We start from the raw sequence: 25,795 nt of genomic DNA on the forward strand, positions 1-25,795 counted from the left end.
ACAGTATCCAAATACTCACTGTGTCACTGCTTAATGAAAAGAAATAGAATATTAATAATACCAGGATAGTCAGGAAGCTAGTCTTTGAGTGTGACAATAATGGAGGGAATGCTGTCTCCTCAGGTTTGCTTTACAGCAGCCATCCACCAAGTGTGACTGGTGACCCTTTGATCTCATTACCTTGTGTCCTATTAATGACCTTCAGAGGTCTCATCTTATTACTCTAGGAACAAGTAATGATGGGTAGAATCGTTTCATCAGTGCTGAACCTGATAAAATACGAGTTTGCAACTGTACACTAATAAGAGTGTTATGTAAACCTGGAAGAAATCAACTTTTTTAAGATACAATGATAACACTGAAGAATGAAAATAGCTTTGAATTTTTGTTGTGTTTGTGTATATATTCATTTTTCTTTAGTGACTCAACACCTGGATTTCTCGTTGTCTTTGTCTAAAAAAAATACATTCTGGTAAGTGTCACTTCCCTTTGGTTGTGACTCAATTATTTGAGCCCGTAGCAGCACATGGGAGCTTTATTATGCGGCCGTGTCTTGTTCTAACAGAGATCACCAGAGAAGTCACCTGGTGTGCATTCATTCAAATAAAAAGAAGAATTTACTAAGGCTTAGCATCGTCCTTCTATTTGGCTCTGCTAAAACATCATTTTTGCCACTTACTCAGGAGAGTAAAAAGTATAACTCTAATTTAATTTAATTTAATTTTCTCCTTCCCCCAGGCTAGATCTGAAAACATTTGTGAACTGGTAGGATTTTAGTGCTTCAGTTTTAGCTACTTTAATTTATGAGATTTCCACAGGGCATTGTATGGCTTTCCTGAGTTGTTGTAGCCTTCATTATAAATGACCCTAAGTAGGTGTAACATGCATGGAAGTATGTAAAAATTCTACCATATATTAAATACATTTTAAAATACTTAAAAAAAAAAAAACTTCAGTGAGATGGAGAACAGGAATAGGAAATTAGAGGGATGCCTGGGTGGCTCAGTCAGTTAAGCGCCCAACTTTGGCTCAGGTAATGATCTCACAGTTCATGAGTTTGAGCCCCGCATCAGGCTCTGTGTTGACAGCTTGGAGTCTGGAGCCTGCTTTGGATTCTTTGTCTCTCTCTCTCTCTCTCTCTCTGCCCCTCTCCCATCTCTCTCTCTCTCTCTCTCTCTCTCTCAGAAATAAGTAAACATTAAACAAAATTTTAAATAGGAAATTAGATATGAATTTGGCCAGTGATGCAGAAATGGAAAGGACCCAGGATTGACATGGAAGAAATTTAAACTGAATCAAAGTTTGAAGGTTTCCAGCTTGAAGCTGTTAAGAAGCATCCATTCACCTTTCAGGTGGGGTGGATAAGAGGGGGAATGTGGGCTTTCCCAGTGGACTGACAAAAATGAAATCAGGGCAAAGGATAGATTCAAGGTCAGCAGGCCCAGAAACTACTATTCAAGGTCAGCAGGCCCAAGAAAAAGGAGATACAGTGGGACAGGAAGTGAGCAGGAAGGAGTGGAAGCAGAGCCTCTGGAGCCAGACAGGAGGAAGGGCTAGACTGATAGAATTCTGGCAAAAATCAACATTTTTGCCTCTGTTTAATAGATATAAATTTAATGGATAAACAATTTCAAGACGTGTAATATACCAGAATTGGAATCCAGAAGGTGAAGAGTGTACAGAGTGGAAGAAATATTTAAAGTAGTAATGGCCAAGAATTTCCCAAAATTAATGACAGACACCACACCACAGATCCAGATCCAGGAAGTTCAGAGAATACCAAGCAGGATAAGTACCAAAAGCATCTACAAATACTGTATTCACACTGCAAAAAACCAAAAACAAAATCTTGAATGAAGCTGGAACAGGGTTGGAGAAGTGGAGGAGGATACCTTTTACTTATAAAATAATGAGGATAGAATTTATAGCATACTTCTCATCAGAAATCACTGCAAGCAAGAAAAGAGTGGTGTAAAATATTTAAAGCACTGAAAGAAAACAAAAACCTCAAAGTCTACACTGAAGAAAATTATTCTTTAAAAGTGAAGGAGGGATGCCTGGCTGGCTGAGTCAGTAGAGCATGTGACTCTTGATCTCAGAGTTGTGAGTTCAAGCCCCACATTGGGCGTAGAGTTTACTTAAAAAAAATAAAAAGTGAAGGAGTAATAAAGATTTTTCTGAGGCAACAAAAAACTGAGAGAATTCATTGCCCACAGACCTGCCCTAGAAGAAATGTTAAAAGATGTTTTTAAGGGGCATCTGAGTGGCTCAGTCAGTCAGCCAAGCATCCAGCTCTTGATTTCAGCTCAGATCATGATTTCACGGTTCATGAGATCAAGCTCCACATCAGACTGTGTGCTGACAGCATGGAATCTGCTTAGAATTCTCTCTCTCCCTCTCTCTCTCTGCCTCTCCCCTTCTCTTGCTCTCGCCCTGTCTCTCTCAAAATAAATAAACTTTTTTTTTTAAGATGTTCTTAAAGGAGAAGGAAAATCAGGTCAGAAACTTGGATCTACAGAAACTTGTATGGGTGATTATCGTATGTGGATAAGTGAAATGAGTTAACAATAAAGTTATAAGGGATGGAAGGGAGAAATTGAGAATACTTTATTATTAGGTATTTTTACTGTCTATGAATCGATACTTGAAAGTTGATTTACATTTGTTGTAAATGTGTATTGCAGCCCTAGGGAAATGCTAGAAAAAAAAATTGCAAAAAAAGAGGCATAATTGACATTCTAAGAGAGAAGAGAAAATGAAAGCATATAAAATTAATTAAAGCATAGAAAAACAGAAAAGAGGGAGAAGAAAAACAAGAAACAAGTACAAATAATAGAAAAACAAACAAGGCAGTTATTAATCCAACTGTATCAATAGTTATTTTAAAGGCGAATGGTGTAAATATAGGAATTTAAAGACAAAGAGTGTCAGAATAGATAAAATAACAGTACCAAATATGTGTTACCTATAAGGAACCTACTTAAAATGTAAAGGCATAGATTAGCATAAAGGGATAGAGGAATCCATAACATAATAATGCCAGTCAAAATAAAGATGGTGTAGCTGTATTTATTTCAGACAAAACACACTTCAGAACAAACAAAATTATCATGGACAAAGAGAAGCATTACATGATAAAGGGATGAATTTTCCAAGAAGACATAATAATCTTAATGTGTATGCCTCTAACAACTGGTAAAACTAATATAACTGCAAGAAGACATATACAAATCCACTAGTACAGTTAGAACTTCAACATCTCTTTCAGTAATTGATAGATTAAGCAGGCAAAAAAAAAAAAAAATTGCAAGGATATAGTTGACCTGAACAATACCATCTATCAGCTCAATCTAATTGACATGTATAGGATACTATATTCAGCAAGAGCAGAGTACACATTCTACTGAAGCTCACATACAGATACACAGGACCATAAAACACACCTGAACAAATTTAAAAGAATAGAAATCATACAAAGTATGTTCATGGTCCACAGTGGGGTTAAACTACAAATCAATAACAGAAAGATAGCTAGAGCTAGAAAATCTCAAAATATTTGGAGATTAAGTAACACATTAATAAATAACACATGTGCCAAAGAATAAATGTCAAAAGAAATTTAAGATATTGTGAACTGAAAAAAATATGAAAATGTAAGTTATCAAAATGTGTAGGATTCAGAGAAAGCAGTGCTTAGAGGTTAATTTAGAACATTGGATGCATATATTAGAAGAGAAATAGATAGGGGCACCTGGGTGGCTTGGTTGGTTAAGCATCTGACTTTGGCTCAGGTCATGATTTCGCAGTTCATGATTTCAAGACCCATGTCAGGCTCTGAGCTTTCAGCTCAGAGCCTGGAGCCTGCTTTGGATTCTGTGTCTCCTTTTCTCTCTGCCCCTCCCCAACTCATGTGTTTTTTTTCTCTCTCTCTCTCTCTCTTTCTCTCTCTTTCTCTTTCCTTCTCTCTCTCTCTCTCTCTCTCTCTCTCTTTCAAAAATAAATAAACATTTTTAAATGTTTTTAAGAAGAAAGAAAAGAAATAGGTCTAAAACCAATAATCTTAAGTTTCCACTTTAGGAGGCTAGAGAAAAAAGAGCAATTTAAGTTAAAAGCAAACAGAAGAAAGGAAATAATAAAAATCAGAGCAAAAATCAGTGAAATTTAACACAGTAAATAAACAAAACCAAAAGTAATTCTTTGTGAAGATCAGTAAAATTTATTAAGCTTTAGTTAGGCTAATTAAGAACAGAGAAGACACAAATTACTAACAGAAATTGAAGAGGAGTCTCACTGCTAATCCCAATGACATTAAAAAAATAAAGGAAAATTGTAAACAACTCTATGCCCACAAATTTGATAATCTAGATGAAATGAACCATTCTACAAAAACTCACTCAAGGGGAGATAGATCATATGAATATGCCTAAACTAGTAGAGAGATTGAATCAATTATTAATAACCTTCCAAAACAGAAAGCATCAGGCCCAGATGGTTTCACTGGTGAATTCTACCAAACATTTAGAGGAAGAAATGATACTAAGTATCCACAATCTTTTTCAGAATATAGTAGCAGAAGGAACAACTTCTAACTGATTCTATGAAGCCAGCATTATCCTAATATCAAAATTAGAAACATTGCAAGAAAGGAAACCTACAGACACGTATTTCTCATGAACATAGATACAAAAATCCTCAACAATATTAGCAAATATAATCCAACAATGTATAAAAGGAATTGTTCACAAAGATCAGGTGGAATTTATTCCAGGTATGCAAAGCCAGTCAACATTCCAAAAATCAATTAATATAATCTGCCACATTAATAGGCTAAAGAGGAAAAATAATATGATCATATTAATAGATGCAGAAAAAGAATGTGACAAAGCCCAACACCTATTCATGATTTTTAAAAAAAGAAAAACTCAGCAAAAGTATCAATTGAGGAGGACTTCCTCAAATTGGTAAAGAACCATCTATTTAAAAACCTATAGCTAACATCACACGTAACGGAAAAAAAAAAAAAAAAAAAAAACACCAAAAAATTGGATGCTTTCTCCTTAAGACTGGGAATAAGGCAAGAATATCTTCTCACCACTTCTTTTCAATAACCAGTGCAATAAGACAAGAAAGGAAAGGAAAGTTATGTAGAGATTAAGAGGAAAGAATAAAACTCTTTGTTCACAGATCACATGATTATCTATGCAGAAAATTCCAAATAATTAACAGAAGGCCTCCTGGAACTAATTAGTCACTGGATACAAGGTTCATATACTAAAATGAATTGATTTCCTATATACTAGCAATGAACAGTTAGTCTTTCAAATTGAAAACAGTATCATTTACAATAGCACCAAAAAATGAAATTCTTAGATATAAGTCGAACAAAATATGTACAAGATCTATATGCAAAAATTAGAGAACCCTGATGAGAGAAATAAATAACAGGTAAGTAAATGGAGAAAGAGTCTATATTCTTGAATTGGAAGACCCAATATTATTGAGATGTCAATTCTTATCAGCTTGATCTATAGATTCAACATAGGTCCAATCAAAATCCCAGCAAGTTATTTTGTGGATCTTGACAAACCAATTCTAAGGCTTATGTGGAATGACAAAGAACCCAAAATAGCCAACTGAATGTTGAAGAAAAAGAAAACTGGAGAACTGATACTACCTGACATCAAGACTTACTATAAAGCTACAGTAATCAACACAATGTGGCCCTAGTGAAAAAAATAGACACAAGGGTTAATATAACTGAATAAAATAGATCCACATAAGTATAGTCAACTGATACTTGACAAAGACACAAAGGCAATTCAATAGATAAAGGATATCTTTTCAACAAATAGTACTGGAACAATTGGAAGTTCATATGAAAACAAAATCTCAATCTGGATACAAACCTTAAACCTTTTATGAAACAAACTCAAAATGCATCATAAATCTAAATGTCAAGCTTAATACTGTAAACTTCCAGAAGAAAACATAAGGAATTTGGGTTTGGTGGAATTTTTAGACACAACACCAAAAGCATAAGGAAAATAATTAAATACAGAAGACTGATTTAGCCTGCCTAAATATGATAGAAATATATTTGGTGGATGAAAGATAAGAAAAAAGGAGGGAAGGAGTTATAAGATGGCTGAACCCATATCTTCCATATTAGTAATCAGAAGATACTGTCTAAAGTTGACAAATCAAGAATATGTGCAATATATGGCTATTGTTAAGAAACACAGATATAAGGGTGCCTGGGTGGATCAGTCAGTTAAGCTTCCAACTCTTGATTTCAGCTCAGCTCATGATCTCATGATTTTGGAGTTCAAGCCCTGTGTTGGGCTCTGTGCTGGCAGTGCAGAGCCTGCTTGGGATTCTCTCTCCTTCCCTCTCTCTTTGTACCTCCCTGACTTGCTCTCTCTCTCTCTCTCTCTCTCAAAATAAATAAATTTTTTTTTAAAAAAGAGATATAGACATAAACACTAAAAAAAAAAAACAGCTAACATTGTTGAATAAGGCCTTCACTGGGGATCAGGACAAGGCATAGCAAGGAGACTAAGGGCTCCAGTTGGGTATGGCAGGGACTTTGTTTTTAATATAAACTTTCTAGAGCTTTTGATGGTTTAGTTCTGATAAAATCAAAATGAAGTTGAAAAACAAACAGTACAACTCAACTTGAAAAATAATAATTGATTCTACCACCCCTGCCTTGCAGTAGCAAGGGCATAACACCATGGTGTCATCTAATGTCTATATTTCTGTTAATATTGGGAACCCCGTCATAAGAGTAGGACCACATTTACCTTACCTACTGTTCCATTTATGTGTCTGACACATTCTAGACACTGGTCCATATTTATTGAATGGAAAAAGAAACATTTAACAGTTCTAGAAGCAGCACACAGAGGACAGGTGTGACAAATAATGCAGAGTTGGCCTCACTGTGATTTGAGACTGGGCACTGGCACAAAGCAAGAGCTCAAGAAATGTCTGGAAATTTGCTGTTTATTAAAGAAAGCTGGCAATTAGAGAGAGAGGGAGAGAGAGAGATTGTTAGTTCAGGGAGGCAGCAGGTTCAGGGAAGCTGTATTCATGGCAGGGATAACCAGAACATTAGAGTCCTAAAAATAAGAATCTATGAGAGGGAGAAGCACAAAATGTGCTAGGGAGTCATTAGAGATCATTTTTGCAAAATATGGAAAATTATGATTTTCTGATGTGGGATTGAGGATGTTCCTCTTCCCCTTGCAGAGCTATAGTGGTTAAGTGCATGGACTTCTCACTATCACAGCCAATTCTGATGATTGCTCAGGCCGTAAGAGTCCCTTGCTGACCACACTCCCTACCTCCTCCTAGTAAGAACACATGTTTCCTACAATGTTCAATGTGTCAACTTGATGTTTGGCATCTGTATACTTTAAGAAGATCCAAATGATTAAAGTTAAGCAAAACCGGTCATGAAGTTTATTAAGGGAAATTCAAATTGAGTTCTCTCCGGGAAACATCACCATAAGACCAGGTAGGATGTAGAAAGCAAGACTCAAAGGAAGCAATCACTTGCAACCAGTTTAGACATGTGCCAGGACATGTGTTGGAAGAAAATATTCTGAAGTAGCTTATTGGCCTGTCTGTGCGGATAAATTACTCTGATATTTGTGATCTAGAATCAGGAAGAAAACACATTCCCTGATTACCTCATTACAGGAATTCATTCTGGGAGGCATGCACAATTTGCGTTTTTCCCCAAGGATGGGTGGAGGGACTTATAACCTTGAAAATATCTTTGTGTGTGAGAAGTACAGAAAAAAATATTATATATTTCTGCATAAGGAGAAGCAGCGGGGAGATTTTGCTGCTTTGTTCTGTTCGCTTGTTTTGTTTTGTTTTTTTTAATCTAACCTAAGTTCACTGTGCTAATAACTTCACGTTATCTGCTGAGTACCTTCCTAAGATAGTAATGTTTATACACCTTTAACAGAGGGAAACTGAGGTTCTCAAAGTGAAATAATATTCAAGGTGACCTACTATGTGGATGAGCTGGAAGTTGATCCAGAGTATAGGAGGCACAGCTACGTAGTCAGGACCAGCTGATAATTGTGGGGGCCAGTGCAAAATAAAAATATGGAGCCCCTTGTTCAACAATGATTACAAATTTTAAGATAGGGAAGCAGAGCATTAAACCAAATGTGGGGCCCTTCTGAGCCCAGGGCCACATGTGACCGCCCAGGGTGCACAGTCGTAACGTTGGCCACTGGCCGCATGTATAGATACCTCCCAAGTAGGTAAATTTGGGCTAGCTCCAATGAGAAAATTGGAAAGACGCCGATAAATGATAAATTATGATTATGCCTTAAAAGATTATCTCGAATACTCTTTTAAACCCACAGTAAATGAACAGTTACATAATTATATCTGTGACTTCTAAAATTACTTCTGTAACTGAGCTAGAGAATATTTCAACACTGCCTCAGATGGGATCCCTCTAGGTGGTAATTGCCTATGAATTGATGCATTAATTCTCTAGCACTACTGCACATATCACCACGGAGAATGTTTTGAGACCTGTTTCCAGAGCCCCGTTCCCATCTAGGCAGATATCCTTTGTCATATTCGCTGGAACCTACAGCCATTTCAGTGGGAACCCTGGCAGCCCTCTGCAACATGACCTCCTCAAGGGCACACCTTTACGTCCTTGCTGCTGCTCACCCCACCTGGCACATAGAAGGGATTCGAGAAGTGTTTGCTGAATAAATGAATGAGCACACAAACTCCAGAAAAATCCAGCAGAATTCTAGATTCTCAAAAATGTAGCAAGAACCAGGCTCCTTGCAATACTCAGGAGATGGTCCAAGCAGCCTTCAGAATTGCTCTAAATTGAGATGATTAGGTCTAAAAAAGAGGGCCAGGGGTAAAGCCAGCATTTGAATCAAAACTTACAACTTCCCTTGACAAGTCCTTCAGAAGCATCAGGTTGGAGGTACCATCTGAGACAGACCGAGACCCACTGGGCAGGAAGCTGATGCATCGCACATCCCGGATCTTGCCCCACCCTGGAGCACACACTCACTGCCAGCCAAGCAGTGTAGTAAATTCTAGTAGACTAAACGCACATATGAGGCGACTCTTTCTTAAGAGGTAAGTCAGTGCCTCTGCTCAAGGAAGTGTTTACTACTTTCTCCCTGCAGTGGTTTCCCTCCCTTCGGGAGGAGTTGTAAAACCTGACCCCCGAGTTTTATAAGAGACTCAATCTTGTGTTAAAACTTCACCAAAACTGATTTATCTTACATTTTGCAGCATTTCCATATCTCACAGATTTTCTATAACTTTTATAGTCAGTGGGGAATAAAGAAAAAAATTTACACAGAGATTTCATACTTGGATCACTTTTTGGTTCTGAGCACATTAAAAGCTGGCCAGAGCCCTGTTCCCATCCATCCATTGCTTCCTATTCCTCAGAGCACTGGAGGAGGCTGGTGTACAGGCTGAGAGCCAGACTGCTGAAATGTGTATCCTTGCTTCTCCACTTACTGAACCTCTCGGGGCCCCGGTGTCCTCATCTACAAAATGGTAATAATATGACACCTCTCCAAAGAGTTGCTCATATAAAACATTTAATGTAGTGCCTATCATGAAGAGTTCAATGTTGCTAGCCATTAGCTGTTATTGCATGAGTCTGTGTCCTGTGAGTCTTATGAGCAATAGCCCAGCTGTCAAATAGCCTAGCTCCTTATCTAAATGTGACTAATAAAAGCGGTTTTTAAATCCTTTTAAAAATAAACTAATCTTAAGAATTGGAAGGTCATCAGTGGTAAGATAGGTACATGTGTCTCTTCAGGATAAATGAGGGTGACAGAATCAGAAAAGGGGAGGGTGATATGCCTTCTTCACTACAGCTCCTCAAGGGTTCCAGTGACCACCACAAGTCATGACTGATGGGGGTAGGATGAAATTTTTCTATGTGGCATAAGAGCTACTGAGCTTAACAAGGTCAATTTTTCTTTACTTAACTATTTATCATTTATACCTGGCCAAAATCCAAAACAGATTTGAATGAGACACATACCACTTGGAACATGAAAGTTTCTTGCTTTTACTTTGTGGGAGGAAAGTCAGTTTTCTAATTAGTCTCAATTCTCAAATATATTGCGCTACTAGATGTTGTCTAGTTTTTCCTTTTCCCACTTGTCCCCTGCCTGCCAGACATTATACTTCTCTGTCTTCTTTCCCTGTCGCTAGCGCCTTTTTTTTTTTTTTTTTCCTTTTGGTCTGCTTTCTAGCTTCATTCTCCTCGAACTACCCCTTAGATCTTGATCTTTTCCAGGGCCCTCTCATGGATGCTTCATGCCTCATACTCTACCTGGGTGATCTCAATTTGTTCTGATAGCTCCAACCACCTTCTTTTGGCCAATGAACCCTCTCTCTGTATTGCCACATCAGTCCTTTCTCTACAGTCCAAACCCATGTAACTGCCTTCAGGAAATCTCCTCTTGGATCTCTTACAGACACTTCAAATTCAACATGTCCAAACTGAACTCATCATCCCCTCAAACGGGCTCCCTTATGGCATTCCCTATCTCAGGAAATGGCAGCACTCTCCACCCAGTTAATCAAGCCAGGAATCTATGATTCATCCTTAGCTCATCTCACTTCCCTCACTGCCTAAATCCAATCAATCACCAAGTTCTCTTAATTCTATTTTCTAAATCATTGTCTTTCACATTTATTTTACTGTGAGTAAAAGAAACATCTTTTGCATCATGACCCAGCCAGCATGCATTAGCCTGTGCGCACGCACACACACACACACACACACACACAAAAGTGGAACACAAGTTTCACAAAGCAATTTTTATCATCACTTTACGCAAAGTTTTCTGACGTTTCTACTATGTTTTCTTCTTTTGTTGCTTTTTAAAATGCTAGTAACTAATGGGTTACTGGCAAATGTTTAGCAACCATCTCTTCTGGAGGGAAGGGAGGGGGAACCTGATGTGTAGCATTTGAGTCTGTGGTGTAAATATACCCACCATGGATGAATCTAAGCTACCAACCAAAGAGCTTGCAAACATCCCCGAAATCCAAAAACCAGCTCTCCTGACCATCTCCAGCATGCCACTGCTTACGACCTACAGTTTGATAGACACTGGTCTAAATATTTCTTGAATCTACCTGCTAATTTTCATTCCTAATGCTACCGCTCCAATCTGGGCTACCACCATTTCTGATATCATTGGTTTCCAGGTCAACTGATATGTTTCACACTTAGTCATTACTGTTCAAAGACTTCCTGTTGTCCCCAGGAGAATACAGTCTGTAATTCTTACCAGGGCTTAAAAAGCCACCTACAGTTTGGCATCTGCCTGCCCCCTCATGCCCTCTCTCCCTTGATCTCAACAAAAATGTTTTCTTCGTGAATATCTGGGAACTTTCCCTTGTTTTCAGGTCTTTGGACACGTATTCCATCTTTGTTCAACTCTCACGCATCCTTTCTATCACAGCTTAAATGCTACAAATTCATTCATTCACTCTCCCACTATGTGACAGACATTATGATAAGTGCTGGTGATACAATAAGTAAAAATAGACACAGCCCCTCACCTCAAAGAATACTCTAGGCAGGGAGACATATTCAAATAAAGATATCATTCAAATGTAGTGCTAATAAAAGAAGAGCTTAAAAATAGATTCAGTGCTCTGTATGAGCTAATCTGACCTAATCTAATAGATTGAGGAAAATTCTGCTAAGTGATGACTGATAAATTACATTGATTGAGCTAAGATATAAAGGAGAAGTATGTCTAAGGGATGGGAAACTAACAGCATAGGCAGAAGGAGGAACTTGTAAAAATTTACATGGCACAAAGGAATATGGTAAAATCAAGGAACCAAATGAAAATACGAGCCATGTATGAGAGGGAGTATGAGACAGGTAGAAGCCACTCTATGATGACCACTCTGGACTTCGTTAAAAATTTAGGTCTTTAACCATAAAGCAGTGAGAGGCCATTGATATATTTGAAGCAGGAATATAATGCATTCAGATTTCTGGCTCAAAAAGATTACTCTGGCACTTGTGAGGATGGATCAGAAGGAGACAAAAGTAGATGTGGAGACGACTAGAAACTATTCCAGTACTCCAAACAGAGATGATCACAACACAAATTAAGATGCTGGTGATGGAGACGGAAAAAAAAATCAACACAGTGGAGAGATGTGTGTGTGAGATAACCTTGACGGGATAAGATAATGGGTTGAATATATGTGATGCAAAAGAGAGAGAAGCAGCAAAGATGACTCCCAGATGTGAGCTGCAAAACTGAATGAGTGGTAGTACCGTGTGCAGATAGAAGGAATGCCAGAGGAAGACCACATTTGAGGGAGAACAGCATGACTTTGGCTTTAGATGTATGGATTTTGAGGTATGCTTAAGGTGTTTTAAGGACCGTTTGATAGACTTCTCTGAAACAGAGGAGAGGTCTGGATTAGGACACAGTTTTGTGAAATATCTACGTATGGGGTTATAGACATGAAGCAGTGGACATAAATGAATTCATTAACTGAGAATGCACACCATGAGAAGAAGACTTCAAAACCAAACTCTAAAGAAATTCAACATTTCCTGGTTGGGTAGTGGAGGGTGAACTTACAAAGAGAACCAAGAAGAGTGACCAAAGAGACAAGAAGAAAACCAGGAGAAATTGATGTCAATGAGCTGCTTTGTTTTGGTAGAGTATCAAGACAGAAGCCAGACTGTTGTGGGAGGAATGAGTTCAAAGTACAGATATGGAGTCAACGAGTGCAGATTCCCTGGAGAAATTTGCCTTTGAAGAGATCAAGAACAGTATTTACGAATTTGATGGAAACTTTTTGGTTGTGCTGTAACGAAAGACACCTGTGTAGCACAGCACTTAGATAGGAGGCATTAATAGATGTCATTTTTTTTAATTGCACATTAAAGTGAACTAAAATGGAGGTATATTTAATAAATAGATAGTCTCAGAAGTATCCTGATACTAGAACACCGGCATATCTGCATATGCACATGTGCATACACATACACACATGCATCAAATTTTTAGGCTAAAATTAAAATTGGTGTCATTACCTTAAGAATAAGCTATTTGGGGGGCGCCTGGGTGGCTCAGTCGGTTAAGTGGCTGACTTCGGCTCAGGTCATGATCTCGCGGTCCGTGAGTTGGAGCCCCTCGTCGGGCTCTGTGCTGACAGCTCGGAGCCTGGAGCCTGTTTCAGATTCTGTGTCTCCCTCTCTCTGACCCTCCCCTGTTCATGCTCTGTCTCTCCCTGTCTCAAAAATAAATAAATGTTAAAAAAAAAAAAAAAAGAATATTTGGGCACGAAGACAGGAAGGCTTTAGAACAAGATAGAAATTGAAAGTCAACCAAGAACTGGGAACTCTCCACAGATAGATGAGCAAGGCCATGAGTCATTTTTGTGCCGGAAATTGAGCCCTGATCTTATCAAGGAAACAAATGGCGAAAGCACAACTTGTCAGAACAAGTAGGTGCATCATTCACACGGATCCAGTGAAACCCACATAACACAACTTCTGTGTCTGAGGTGCAGTGAAGACAACATTTGTTAAAAAGAAAAGCCTCACTTCATTTTGGAGACTATAGTAAAATCCTCATTTAGGGAACCAAGTCCACAAAGCAGAAAAGAAGTCAGTTCTGCATCATTCCTTTCCCAGGCTTGCTGTTTTTCCTGCACATTCTTTAGTCCAGTCTCAGCTTCTTTACCTGTAAAATGGGGATCGTACCTCATACAGTGGTTGAATAAGGTGAAGGAGATTACACACCATATCAAAGCACCACACTTAGAATGGTTTTCCACTCCCCTGCCCTGAGAATTTTACATTTCCACTGTTTTTTTTTGTTTTTTGTGGGTTTTTTTTGGAACACAACCTCACTCTTTTGTTCACATACTGTCTGTAGCTACTTTTGCACTAAATGGCAGAATTGAGAGTTGTGACAGAGACCATATGGCCTCCAAACTGAGAATATTTACTATCTAGTTCTCTACAGAAAAGCTTTGCTGATGACCAAACGCATAGAGATGGGGGAGGTGGGAGATTTTTTAAATTATTTTTTTAAAGTTATTGTCAAAGTGCCTGTCATATAGTAAAGGCTTATGTTGTTGTTGTTGGTATTTCTTTATTCAGTTATTAATTCAATAAATAAGTATTGAGTGCATCCTGTGTGCCAGACACTGTTCCAAGGGCCACAGAATCTAGCAATGAACTTAACAGATAAAAATATAAAAATGCTTATGCTCATAGGACAGATGATAAACAGATAAGTAAAAATAAATACAGTAAATTAACTGGCTGGGGAGAAAAATAAAGAGATGGAGAATAGAAAGATTGAGGACAAAGGCTGCAACTTTTAGATGCAGTGGCCTGGGAAGACCTAATTGAGAAGGTATCCTTTGAGTGAAAACCAAAGGACAAAAGGGAACATTGGACATACTGTAGGGGAGATAGGGGTAAGAAGTAATGTGCCAATCACAGGAACACATAAAATGTGCTCAATGTTCTTAAGGAAGGCCAGGGAGTCAGTGTGGCCGGAGTGGAGTGAGCAAGAAGAAGAGGAAAAGTCAGAAAAGTGCCTGGTAGTCAGAAAAGCCTAGGTAGTTCCCTGAAGAACGACCTGGGGTCTCTGGCTTTTAGTCTAAGTGAGAGGGGAAGCAAGAGTTTTGAGCAAAGTAGTGCCACAACCTGATTTGCATGTAATCTAGATCAGTCTGGCTGCTCCAATGAGAATGGCCTACTGAACAGACAATAGCAAGGGTAGAAACAAAGACATAGGAAGCTCTTGCAGTAGTTCCAGTGAGAGATGACGATGGCTTGAACCCAGATAGTAGTGGTGGCCATGGTGAGAAGTAGATGTCTTGGGTCTATTTGGAAAATAGAGCCAATGGGATCCAAGGATGGATTGGGTGTGGGTTGTGAGAAAAAGAAAATTCAGAAATGACTCCACATTTTCTGCCCCAAACTACTGCTGCAATAATGTAGTAATCACTGATGTGAGAAGTGAAAGATGTGGAAGACGCATGTTCGCTATTAGATGGCGGGGAGACACATGCAGGAATTAGGATGCAGGGATGATGAGGACATCATGGAAGTGTTGGGTTGGAGGTGCATCCTCCCATGGAGATGTGTGGTGGGCACCTGAGTATCGAACTCTGGAAATCAGGGGGAGGTCAAGACTAGAGATGTAAATGTAGGAGTCATCTACAGATAGATGGGATATGGTTGTGGTTGTTATATCTCTTCAGTAGTATGAGATGGTTCCATTCAGACCAAAAGTACACTGCAAACAGTGTCTGAGGAGCAGAGGCCTGCATAAGACACATTACCAAAAGCTGCCAGTGAAAGGTTCGTGCTACCAGAAGCAAGTAGAAAGCCAGGAACAGGTAGAAAAAATGTAACTAGCATTCATAATTTGAATTGCTCCTAATTTGCCTAATTAAGGAAACAGTTTCGCGGTGAGTCAGATTATAATTTTATAAGTTGATTTGCAAAGTCAATTATAGCTTTATAGTATTACATTTTGGGGATATTGCATATTATCTCAATGGAAATTAATAAGCCACTTGATGAGCACACAACATTCCTTACACCAGTGAAGAAAAGATTAGGAAGAGAAAACTGCCTCTAATTTATGGACAAACACAATATGATGCATCAGAATCCCATAGGGTAGTTCTAAAAATTTAATATCTGCTGATTCTCACAAATCCTTCAACCTTTTTAAGAAAGAAAACTCTTGACTTGCTTGGCTTCCTCTCTTGGTAAAAAGCCTTTAGTTTGAACAGTTATTCAAGCTGACCTGGATGCATCTAATGACCATTTCTTCCCACTAAGACCATGTTTCTCCACCTTTCTTTCCTTATTGAACACCCCACCAAGGGACCTTTCTAGGTAATTTTCGTTCCCAATCTCCAACCCATAAAAATGTTGTATTGTGGTAAAATATACACAGCGTATTTATCCTTTTAACCATTTAGAATTGTACAACTCAGTGTCATTAAATACACTCACAATGTCACGTAACCGTCACCATCATCTTTATCCAAAACATGTTCATTTTCTCCGACATAAACTCTGTACTCCTTATACTTTAACTCCCTATTCCCCACTCCCCCCAGCCCTCCCCCCTCTATTATACTTCCTGTCTCTGAATTTGCCTGTTCTAGTATCTCATATAGGTGGAATCATACACTATTTGTCCTTTTGCGTCTGGCTTCTTTCACTTAGTATGTTTTCAGGGTCCGTCATGTTGTAGCATGTATCATAGTGTCGTTCTTCTTCATGGCTGAAAAATATTACGTTGTATGGCTAGACCAGTCTTGTGTATCCATCCATCCTAGATGTACACCTGCACCGTTTCCACACCTTTTGGCTATTGTGAATGGTGCTGCTGTGAACATTGGGGTACAAATATCTGTTTATGTTCCTGCTTTCAATTCAGTTCTTTTGGATTTATACCGATGTGGACTAGCTGGGCCCATGAAATGTCAACACCACAGATGTACTGTGTACCTGTTTATGTTCTGTGTGTGTATGTGTCTGTGCTTAACACATAAAAACAGTAAGATTTCTTCACCACCCTGTCAGAACCAATTTTCACCTCTTTGAGGGGGAGTGGTATCACCCTCACTGAGACAGCAAGCTCTAAGATAAATATCCCCAGGGTTCTCGCGTCAGTGCGGTAAATATATAGGTAATAGATACACAAGGTGCTTAACAATGAGTGAAGCCGTGGGTGATAAGGAAGATGACCCCAAAACACATAAGTATCAAAAGTAATACTTATTCCTCCTGCAATAATATTATTTATATTATAATTAGTCTTCAAAATCGACAGCAGTTGATCAAGTGATGAACCCAAGAATGTTTCGGAAAATTGCTTTTTACAGTTGTGTCGAGACCAAACCAGGTGAGTAAAAATTCTAACTAAACTTTTGAAAACAGTGGAGATTAATGATGTTGTATTCCCACTGAACCCAAAATATCTCCGGAACACAAATAGAATGATTACAAGCAAGTATTACGTGCACTAGGGGAAAACAAGGAAAGAAACAAATACAGGAGCCAACGATCCAGGTGGTAGGAAGCCAAGTGCCGGTGAGGTCACAGGATGGCTCTGTCGGTATAGACACACTGCAGGTTGCGCTGAGAACACTGCTGAGTACGCACTGGTATCTGGTTGGAAGGCAGTATGGAAGACACCTGCACATACTCGCCTAGGTTGGATTACAGTGTGGCTGCCTGATGCTATAGTGTCTCAGTATGTAAGGAAGAAATGAAGATTATATAAGAGTCTTGAGAGAAACACGTTTCAAATACCTGACCAGAACCCATCAAATGTCAGGAAAGACAAGGAGAAACCAAAGAACTGCCAGATTGGAGGAGACTAAGATGGGACTAAGAGGAGACACGTGGGACCCTGGACCAGAAAAAGGGCATTCGTGGGGAAATGGGAATTCCGAAAAAAGTCTGCAGTCCAGTTAGAAATGTTGTACAAATGCGAATGGCTTCGCCTTAGTTAATTGTGCCATGGTTATACAAGTCGTTAACATTCAGGGAAGCTGAGGTGAAGGGCTTACTGGAACTCTCTGTACCATATTTGCAACTCTTCTGTGAGTCTAAAATTATTTTAGAATAAAAAGTATAAGAAAACAAACAAACAACAACAAACTTCCTGGTAACTCCTGAGTGTCAGAAGCGAAGTTGTGACACACATTGCCGAAGAGTGGTGTGAGTGGAGGGTCCATATTCACAATAACAGGAGTTTGAAATCTGACATGAGAGGAACTCCTGTCTTTGTCTCCTTTCCAATTCTATTGCAGGGTGTGCTGGGTGCATCACGTAACAGGGATGTGGGTGTATCCTTTCCTGGAACACATTGGCCCAGGAGCCAGAATCATCTTCTTTGGGTCTACAACCATCTTAATGAACTTTTTGTACCTGCTGGGAGAAGTTCTGAACAGCTATATCTGGGATACACAGAGAAGTAAGTATTGTTTAGGGGAGCATAAAGCAGGAGAACTGCTGTCTAAAAGAGTGTGTGCTGACACTGAAGGAAAATTCCATTGTAGCCAAGGATCACTTATGAAGAGTTTCATTTTTATAACTACACAGTGTTAATTTAAGAGCCGCTGGCAGTTACCTGAAAGGTTTATTACTCACTTTGTCTTATTAGCTAGTAAAACATCCAAATCTCAGAGAAAAGAAGCATGTCTATAAAATTTTATAGGGAGAAATGTAGTGTTAACAACAACAACAAAAATTTAGGAAGTTCACTCTGATCAGAAAATACTGCTTTAGCTAAAGGGACCTCCCCCAATTAAATAGATAAAATATTAAATGTAACCAAATAGTCTCATTAAAAGCCACCCAGACCTCCGCTTCTTACACCATCCCTTGTGTGGGTGCAGTAGCTTCAGAGAGGTCTCCCCCACTGTTCTGCTAGAACCCCAAGCAGCTCAGACTACCTGTGGCCACTGTGATTCACCAGTGACTGTCATATTCAAGGGCTGGAGGTGACAAAGAGGTACAAGCAGTAAAGGTAATAATACTTCATTGCTGTAGAAACTCTCTTAACCTATGACTTGATTTATCTTTTGTTTCTGTTTACGGCAGCGCCTCTATCTTGGCAAGGCACGTAATCTTACCCAAGCTGTGCAAACCCCTGTCCAAAGCGTATGTAAGATAACATAACAAATGGGAAGGTGGAAAAAGCAACAGCACCGTATGTAGTGGTTTGAGTCCTGCATGAAAGTGTTTCCAAAGGCAAAATGGCTTGGGAATTTTGGAGAGTTCTGGGCATCTCCGCCAATAGAATCACAACATTCTAGACATCCCTCGCAAATGATCTCTGTTCCACAAACACTGAGCACCCTACGTTGTGCCAGACACTGTGCCAGGAACCGGATCTTATTAGACAAATAAAACACAGTCGTTGCATGGTTACCAAATTGGACTTTTTTGTGTGTGGACCTTCTAAGATTGTGTGTCAAGGCATTGGCCAATGGTAAGTGGCCAGGAGGAATTTAAGGATTTCTTTTCTCGGCAGCTGGCTTAATTTTAATAAGTTGTCTATTAGAAAAAGTGTCAAAATGTTTCATTCAGTTCAGGCCACAGCTTGGGAAACCAGAAATTAATCTTTTAATAATTCCTTCTCTGTTTAATGGGAATAGTAATCTTTATTAGTTAACTTATGAAAGTATTTAGCTAACTTGCAGAAATATTTTGAGAACAAAATGTAAACATTTCTCAGCTTCTTGGGAGAAAGGCCATATTTAAATGTAGGCTAATATGCTTTCTATATGTTATTCAGGAAGTATTTATGACTCTTTCCCCTTGATTTAGCTTGATTCCAATGGTCATTTGGCCATTGTTCTGCTACTCCTAAGAGAAGATGGCCTGAAGACCAGGAAAGAGAAAAATCCGGTATGGATTCATAGAATACTGCTCTTTAGCAGCTCTAAGTGAGAAGTTAAAAATGAATAGTGAAACTCAGGGTTTTTTTAATGATCTGTTCAATTTAATTTGGGCCATTCTCTTAAGTAAGGTTGACTCATATTCCATAACTCATTTTAGGTATGGAGATTAATTTTATCTACATGGGACCATCTAGTTAATTCCACAAAGGCAGATGTTTCATGTCAAGTGGACACATTTTTCTCATCTATGAGAAGGATTGCAAACTGATGGCCTCCCCCCAAATTTACTTGCCAAAAGTTTTGTTAGACCTACGTGGTGGGATTTTTCTTTTTGAACCAACATTTAAAAATTGGGAGATTATACATACAGGCCAGATTCACCAGCTTATCAGATACTTTTTTAAGATCTGGCAACACCAGGCCCACCAAGCCCACTTATGGCAACAATGGATCAGTTGCCCCCTAGAGCTGGCTCCTTAAGTGTTCCTAGTTTTCACCTGGCCACTTTGCTCCACTACATTAGCTGCCTGTTTCCATACATGGTTAAATTCGAAAGTGCTGATTAAAAGCAGTATGTGCCGTATGTGTGTGTGTGTTTGCGTGTGTTGCAATGAACTGAATACAGTCAGGGAGAGTGTTAGAATCCTGAGTACATCTACTACGTCCAAAACAAAATCCCCCAAGAAGCAGGGATATCACACGGAGCCCCCTTCCGTGTATCCATAATGATTTTTAATGGCTTCACTTCCTCCACTTGGTGATGCAATGTTGACTTCAACTTCGAGACAAAATCACATTATTAGAGAATCATTGAACAGAAAAGGATATTAGAAACCCAGAAAAGCTGGCTTTTTTACTAAGAAGTAGCTGAGCCTGGAAATTCTAGGTGACCCACCAATATAGGTGGTGGCAGAGCCAACACCTTCTGCATAATGTCCGGTCCAGTGTTACTTTTACTGAGCCATCAGATTGTCACCATTGGAAATCCAGACCCATGAGAGGCTAGAAACCTCACTAAGACCCATGGACCTAGTTCATAAAATAACAAAATAGACCAACTTGATAATAACAATGAACAAAAAGCCCTTAAATAGGCTAAATTTATATGTAAGCATTTGCTGTTTTTAAAGAAAAGTAACTCTAGGTGGAGTTGTGACTCTTGTAATGGTTTGCTAGGGCTGCTACAGCAAAGTACGGGGTGACTTAAACCCAGAAAAAGCTGGGTGACTTAAACAATAGAAATGCAATGTCTCACAGCTCTGGAGGCCAGAAGACCAAAATGAAGGTATTGGCAGGAAAGGTTCCTTCTGAGAACCATGAGGGAGGGATCTCTTCCAGGCCTCTCTCCTTAGCTTGTAGATGACCATCTTCATGTTCACATGACAGTTGTCCCTGTGTGTGAGGCTGTCTCCAAATTTACCCTTTCTATAAAGACAATGGCCATATTTGATTAGGGTCCACCCCAATAACTTCATTTTTACTTGGTAAAGACCTTATCTCCAAATACAATCACATTCTGAGGTACTGGGGGTTAGGTGTGTGGAGACACAATTCCACCCACAACACTCTGCCTTCTGACCCCAAAATTCATGCCCTTCATTCATACAAAATACATTCCCAACAGCCCCAAAAGTCTTTCCAGCATCAACTCTTAGGTCTAAAATCTCATCTTAAATATCATCTAAATCAGGTCTGGTTAAGACTTGGGGTATAATTCATCTTGAAGCACAATTGCTTTTCAGTTGTGAACCTGTGAAGCCAGACAGAAAGTTATCTGCTTCCCAAACATAATAGTGAGACAGGCACAGAATATACACACCCTTTCCAAAAAGGAGAAATCACAGCGGGCAAGGGCGTCACAGATCCCAACCAAGTGTGAAATGTAACAGGGCAAATTCTATTAGATTTAAAGGCTTGAGAATGATCGTCTTTGGCTGAATACTCCATCCTCGGGCCACTTCCCCTTGCCCCTGGGTGGAAGCCTTACCCTCTGGAGAAGACTAGCCCCTGAACCACCTTAGAAGTCATTCTTCTTTCATTTCATGCTGCCTCTGTCCCTTTTAGTTCAGGCTGGCAGGGTTCCTGCTGGCACAAAATTCTCAAAAACCTTTTTGGCTTCCCATGCAATCCACAGAGGTCCACATCATCAGACAAGAAGGTCCCCCACAAGTCTCTCCTGGCTGCTGCTGAAATGGTTAATTGGATCCACGAATGGCATGCCCTCATATCTTTAGCAAATGGTCGTCCTGCCACCCCCCTTGGCCTTCTCTCTGAGGTTAGGCTCTGAGGTTAGGACTTCAACATATGAATTTGGGGGCACGGTGGTGGGAGGACACAATTCAACCTGTAACAGCTGAGATATTTCTGTACTTAAGCTAAGAATTTATTCCAATTCCAGTGTGCCTAACTGGGGTGACCAATCTTATTAAAGTAAAACTTAATACGACCAGAAATGAGTGTCCAAAAGTGAAAGGTTGGGGTGAGGAGAGAGACGAGCAAAAGAGAAAGGAGGTTGGAGCCAGATCTTTATGACAGAAACCCTCTTTCTTTTTTCCTCCCGCAGCTGCCCATCCAGCTCATGGCCCACCCAGGCCCACCCAGGCCTGCAGTGTCCCAGCACTGCCCTCTGGTTGAGCCCTTCTCCCAGCCTAGGGGAATCACATGTGACTAACTCTCTCAGGGTCAATCAGCTCTTCCTCCAGGTTCCCAAAAGCACGTCCTGCCTTAGCTTTGTGACAGGTTTCTTTCTGCTATTTGTGTGGAAATTATACCTCTGGTTCTTCCAAATATTATTTACAGCTGTCTAATTTTTTCCCTCTACCTCAAAGCTGCCAAACTAAAGTAGGTGGGGAGCCATTTTTCCTGTCTGGGTCAATGAACACCCCCTGTTCTCCACCCCCGCTTTTGAAGATTCCACTGTCGCTGCCAAGTCAACCCATCTGCAGGAGAACACTTAGGAGGAAACAGACTTTAAGGAAAAGCAAGCAGTTATTAGTTCCTGAGAGCTTCTCCACAGGAGAGGGAACATGGGACAAAGTTGGGACCCAAGTCATGTGTGCTGCTTGAAAGGAATCCCTGTTGTGTTTTTCTGCCTTTGCCTTGGTTACCAACAACTAAGGCATCTCCTGGCCTTCTCCCCCTTAACCCTATTCCTCCTCCCTTCAGATGTCCTTACTCCTCAATCTGAAGTTTTCCTTAATATGATTTCTGAGAAGCACTTTGGAAGACGTGTTACAGATCTGTGCCAGTTCCTTAGTCATGAAAACCAAACCTGAAAGACTGTCTAAGGACACCTGTTCAGAGCATGTTACCCACATTCCCACCACCACCGCCCTGGCCCCACAAAACAAATACCGGGAGCTGGGTGCTGAGGGGAAGGGGAATCCTCCCTAATGTGAGCCCTGTGAGAGTAACCCTCTGGGATGAGGCTTTACATTTTTTTATATTGTGAAGTTCCTTATTTTATTCTGCTTTCCCACTAGCATAGCCTTCTGAGGCCTTCCTCGTATTCATTGCTTATCAACTGATTCCATAATGATTAAATGAGCTCCTACTGTCAGTCAGGCACTGTGTTAGGTGCTAGGGATATTATCAGAAACAAAACAGTTAAGGGCTCTGCCTTCAGAGAGCTTACGACTTGTAAAAGAATACCAATAAAAGCTGCAAAGCAATATGTGGAGTTCTTTTGTTTCGAGCAAAAAGTCTGAGAATTTGGTTTCAGATGAATAATATTTAGCAAGAAGCAAAAGAAAGAAGCGGGGAGCATTTACCAGTTTAATTTGAATGCATGACAATGACTTCAACATTTTCATCTCCAGGAAAACGAAACATCATTAACTAACTATTCACTACAGACCACAGGCAGAGGTCTTACTGGTCCAGTACATATGAGTCTCTCAGGAGGTAAAACATAGTTCTCCCAGAAGTGGGGTGAATAGAGGGAGAACTTGAGTTTAAGTACACAAAGGTATGGAAATAAACAGTTCTTGTGCCTAACTGCCTAACAAGCTCTCGGTGAGTTAAAACAAAAATTTTTTTTCTTCACTTTTGAAAATCCAGAGTCCTTGCCTTGAGAAGAAACAGGACCAAAATCAAAATAAGTAAGGTCTGTTTGAGACTCATCAGCTGCACACCTTCCAATGTTAGAAGCTGGTTACAAAGCGGTCTGCTGGGGGTTTCTGTACAGACTCAATGAGTCAAGAATTGACTTGCATCCCTCACTCCCAGATGCCATAAGACCTGGGTGTGTCCTGATGTCAAGGTAAAGGGTGGGGACAGAGGTCACTAAAGAAGTTTCAGGAGAAAGTTGGAAAGGATTTTCCTTCTTAGCTAGGAGAAAGGGAGTGGGTACAACAGAGTGGATGGGGAGACATGTGCGGAGAGGAGAGGGGTTTTTTGAGCAGCCTTGGTGAAGCTGCTCACAGTTTAATCTGATGTTAAAATAAAGTACTTTGCCTGAATTTCTAGGTATGGAAGAAGAGAAAGAGAAGCCTAAATTGGAATGAGAGCTAAGTCTAAATGAAAGAGCTGGATTGAGCCACCATTGAGGACTCTTACCCCCTGGGCATTGGCAATACAGGAGAGGAAGCGGCAAAGAAAGCAGTGGATGGAATTCACCTTGGCCTCCCTGCCCCGGGGGGGGGGGGGGGGGGGCACCTTTATAGAGACGCTTATATAAGAATAGGATACAGTTATTTCCAAAATAACTTGCCCTCATTATGTTTTAAAGAAGACTTTCCAAAGTCATTACTGATAATAACATCTTTTTTTTTCCTCTTCTAGTTTTTAAAACTAAAATTGGTCATTGGATTTTAATTTTTGCAATTGTGATTCCATTTAATTGAGGAAGAATACAACTCGGTTGTGTTTCTTGTTGAGAAATACGTGAAAATCAAAGGGATAGATGTAAAGCAAGGCATTTGCGTATTGAGTCCTGCAGGTGGCTGGATAAGGACCCTGGACCACAGGGCAAGTCTGGAGGAAATATGCTGGATGGTCTGTATTGCAATAATGTCACCATTGCTTCAAACAGGCAATGTTAGTAATAATCACATGAAGTTAGTCAAAGCCTAAGTGTATCTGGATCTCATGACTTAATCTTGTGAAACTTTTCATATATGCAAACAAACTTTAATAAAGACCAAGTAACCCCAATCTGATGCATGGTGTATTGAACATTGGTGTCTCCTCTCTTATTTTGTTTCTATTACCTCTTGAAAATGGGTTTACTGAACATAGGTCTTAATAATTTTCTGATTTTAAAAATGTGTATCTTTTAAAAAAATTTTTTTTAATATTTATTTATTTTTGAAGGGGGCGGGAAGAGAGAGGGAGACACAGAATCCAAAGCAGGCTCCAGGCTCTGAGCTGTCAGCACAGAGCCTGACGTGGGGCTCAAACTCACGAACCATGAGATCCACAACCCGAGCTGAAGCCAGACACTTAGCCAGCTGAGACACCAGGGTACCCCCAAAATGTGTATCTTTTTGATAAACCTAAAAAGAATAATTTTTTAAATTTAATTTACAAAGTCTTTGACCATAATTATTTTAAAATAATACTAATGCAGAACATGGAGTAGAGAACACATAAAAATAAATCTTAGAGAAATGTAAGGAAAAACTAATCAAAATAAAAGCAGAAATTAAGTAAGACAGCAGGAAAATAACAGTGGAATTGATACATAAGTAAATTGATTAATAGAGTATTTCATCTATACAAATATCATTAAAATATGCACACTAGAGAGAGAAACACAAATACTTGGCAATATAAACAGTATGAAACAGATTAATTATAAAAATAAACTTTATAGCTCTATGGCAACAAATTCTTAGAACCCAATGAAATGTGCAATTTTCAAGTAAATGGATTCAATAAGAACTGGAAAGCTGTAATAGACTGATATTCATGGGAGACTTTTTTTTAAATGTTCAAATAACTATCTCCAAAAAAGGAGTTGGGTCCAGAGTGTTTTATGAGCAAGTCCTTGAAAACTTTCAAGTAACAACCCTCATGTTATTTAAACTGTTCCAAGATTACAGAATGATGAAACACTTCCCAAATTATTTATCAAAGTTAATATAATCGTCAAAATAAAGCCAATGTAGCAAAATAAAAATTTTCATTCGCTTTAACTAAGGTATCCGCAACATAAATCCAGTCCTATATAAATAATTTTTCAAAACTGAATAAGATTTACTCTTAAAATTTAAGGATGGCTTAATACTAAGATTTTTATTCAAAAACATTCTCAATAAAATCATCCCCCCTCATCTGCAGGGGCTACCTTCCAGGACCCCCAGTGGGTGCCCAAAGCTATACATAG

At 39.4% G+C, this 25,795-nt stretch overlaps 1 protein-coding gene and 1 long non-coding RNA gene across 11 annotated transcripts in view; one reads left to right on the top strand and one right to left on the bottom strand.

The window, feature by feature from the left end:
• Positions 1 to 24,621, top strand: part of AIG1 (androgen induced 1) — a 244,814-nt gene extending 220,193 nt beyond the window's left edge. For 3 of the 10 annotated variants that reach the window (XM_060616823.3, XM_060616824.3, XM_060616817.3), the window contains 2 exons: positions 17,872 to 18,035; positions 23,935 to 24,621. In XM_060616823.3, coding sequence (XP_060472806.1) covers positions 17,872 to 18,035; positions 23,935 to 23,972 — 202 coding nt within the window. In that variant the 3' untranslated portion in view covers positions 23,973 to 24,621. The other 7 variants (XM_060616821.3, XM_060616819.3, XM_060616822.3 and 4 more) reach the window with 5 other exon arrangements.
• The window catches only part of LOC132667719 (uncharacterized), a 48,310-nt gene continuing 42,990 nt past the window's right edge, over positions 20,476 to 25,795 (bottom strand). Inside the window, exon 4 of the long non-coding RNA XR_013555787.2 lies at positions 20,476 to 20,892. This is a non-coding gene — a long non-coding RNA (uncharacterized LOC132667719). The remainder of the gene's footprint in view (positions 20,893 to 25,795) is intronic.

Source organism: Panthera onca, chromosome B2, assembly GCF_046562875.1.
Source record: "Panthera onca isolate mPanOnc1 chromosome B2, mPanOnc1 haplotype 2, whole genome shotgun sequence".
NCBI lineage: Eukaryota > Metazoa > Chordata > Mammalia > Carnivora > Felidae > Panthera > Panthera onca.